The sequence below is a fragment of the Morus notabilis genome, unplaced genomic scaffold (genome assembly GCF_000414095.1).
Source record: "Morus notabilis unplaced genomic scaffold, ASM41409v2 Scaffold843, whole genome shotgun sequence".
NCBI lineage: Eukaryota > Viridiplantae > Streptophyta > Magnoliopsida > Rosales > Moraceae > Morus > Morus notabilis.
In genome coordinates, this window is record NW_010361268.1 from 311835 (window position 1) to 314502 (window position 2668).

A 2668-nucleotide genomic window follows, 5' to 3' on the forward strand; every position below is an offset into this window, starting at 1 on the left:
GGGGAGAAGAAGAAGAATGTGATTTAAAAGTGAAAAGAATGGAGATTCTCTTAAGAAACATTTATTAAACTGGAAAAAATTTGAAACATTTTAATCTCGTCACACAAAAGTAGTACTTTAAAATGAGAGCCTTTTCTTCCTCATGTCACAATTTTTTTTCGTGGTTTAAAAACAAAAAATTAAAATAAAACTGATTAAGAAATGACAATAGTACCTTTTGGAAGTGACCAACTTGGTTTGTGCTGTCAACGAGGTGAGCAGCCTTACCAAAGAAGGTATGGACCCCAGTGGCGATCACAATTGCCTCAATCTCACCTTGCTTCACAGTGGAGCCAGAGAAGACTTCATCACTGGGGCCCCTCGTCACCGGCAAAGACTCGCCGGTGAGGGCAGACTGGTCAATCTTGAGGGCATCTCCGTCCAACAGGCGAGCATCTGCTGGGACAATATCTCCCAACTTAATACTGATTATATCTCCTGGTACCAAGATTGCAGCCTCTTGCTCAGTCCACTTTCCATCTCTTAGAACCTACAGAAAGAAAAGTTCATGACTATCACTTGAAACATAACATAAAAATAATGTGTGTATGTATGTATCATGTATATATATATATATATATATTCACTCATTATCACCTTGGTTTTTGGAGCAAGACCAGCCATAAGTGCTGCTGCAGCATTGCCCGCATTGTTTTCTTCCATGAAACTTATGGTGGAGTTGATCAAAAGCAATATCACTATACCAATGAAATCTTGCCAGTCTGGTGGTTGGCCCTGCATTCATATTTGTTCATTGAAAATATTAATAACCCTAATCGCATTTCACTTATATATATTACACCAGATTATATATATATATATATATATATATATGTATGTATGTATGTTATATATTCGGAGCTGAAAGAGATCATGGTATGTTATGTTATGTTTACCCCTCCATTTGCCAATACAATTGCCATGATAGCAGCAGCCTCCATGACCCATGATAGAGGATTCCACATAAAACCCAAGAATTTCAGAAGCTTGCTTTCCTGTTACAAGAACAACAAATATATTAAACACTTAAAATTGATTAATAACTGTTGAAAGATTATGATAATTTGTAATTAGTTATTATTGTCTTTGTTTTATTTTCTGTTTTTAGGAAATAAGGTAAATCTGATCATATTAGATAAGATTAGGGCCTACAAATAAGGTTCCCAAATTCATGGGAATCAGTTTGATTTCTTTCCTTTTTTACTGCTGTAACAATCAGCATGATTTGCTGATTCTAGCCTATTAATAGGCAATGGCTGTACATGGTTAAAGGCAGAAAAGAAGAGAATAAAAGTTCTTATTATCAGTGCTCTCTTTTCTCAGATCTCTTCAATTCCCTCAATTCTTCATTCTTTTTCACTCAAATAATCTTCATGGTATCAGAGCGTGTATTCTGATCCACATCATCTTCAATCTTTGTGAGTCTTCTTCTCTATTCCTCTTTTGTTTCTTCTCAAAACTAATGGTCAAGTACGGAATGGCCTCCTCTGCAACATCAGCTGCGTCTACCACAACCATCTCTTCTGCTCGAGAGAACGGTGAATCTAGCATCCCAACGAACTCCGATTCCCTACTGCTGCCGATCACAAGCCACAAATTAACTGATTGGAATTATCTTCAATGGTCACAATCCATTATGCTTTTCATTTGTGGCAAAGGAAAAGATGATTATCTTACAGGAGTAATGACCGAACCAGCACAGGAAGATCCAAAACACAAGGTTTGGAAAACTGAAAATAGCATGGTCATGTCATGGTTGTTAAATTCCATGACCAAGGAGATCAGTGAAGATTTCATGTTTTATGGTACGGCTCAAGAGATATGGGAGGCTGAAAAAGAAACATACTATGACAATGAGAACACGACTGAGCTATTTGAAATCAAAGGTCAACTGAGCGAACTTCGACAAGGGGATATGACTGTTACCCAATATTTTAACAATCTAAATAGATATTGGAAGCAACTTGATCTCTTTGATAGTGAAAAGCTCAGTTGTACTACTTGCAGCATCAAGTACAAGAAAATCGTGGAGAAAGAGAGGATTTTCAAGTTTTTACTAGGTCTCAATAAGAATCTGGATGAAGTTAGAGGAAGGGTTCTCAACACTAAACCCTTACCTTCAATCCGAGAAGCCTTTTCTGAAGTAAGGAAAGAAGAAAGCCGTAAGAAGGTGATGATGGGCGCTCAAACAACCACTCAAGGATCCTCTGACTCCTTTAAAGCTTCAGCTCTCCCTGCACCTGGCCCCAATCTGAGTCGTGATGGTTCTCAATCAAGAAAAAATGGCCGTCCATCGTGCAAGCACTGTAAGAAACCAGGACATACAAAGGATACGTGCTGGAAAATACATGGAAAACCGGCTGATTAGAAACCTAGAGCAGCTTATCAGAATCATCAGAATAAAGAGAAAAGTCGTGGACTCATAGCCAGTAGAGAAGAGAAACCTACTTCAAAAAACATGATGTTCAGCCAATAGCAATTGGAGTTCCTGCAAAAGCTTATCAGTCAACAGAATGTGCCCGAAACGAACGGGATTAGGACTACAACTCAAAAAGGTAATATCCCCACAATTGCAACATCACAAAAGGAAACTTACAGTCCTTGGATTGTTGATTCTGGTGCCTCGGAC

At 38.2% G+C, this 2668-nt stretch overlaps 1 protein-coding gene across 1 annotated transcript in view; it reads right to left on the reverse strand.

The window, feature by feature from the left end:
* Nucleotides 1-2245, reverse strand: part of LOC21408386 (ATPase 9, plasma membrane-type) — a 5712-nt gene extending 3467 nt beyond the window's left edge. Inside the window, exons 1-4 of the mRNA XM_024166089.1 lie at nucleotides 2157-2245; nucleotides 936-1034; nucleotides 637-774; nucleotides 215-529 (exon numbers count right to left, since the gene is read on the reverse strand). Coding sequence (XP_024021857.1) covers nucleotides 215-529; nucleotides 637-774; nucleotides 936-1004 — 522 coding nt within the window. The 5' untranslated portion in view covers nucleotides 1005-1034; nucleotides 2157-2245. The remainder of the gene's footprint in view (nucleotides 1-214; nucleotides 530-636; nucleotides 775-935; nucleotides 1035-2156) is intronic.
* Between the last annotated feature and the right edge of the window lie 423 nt (nucleotides 2246-2668).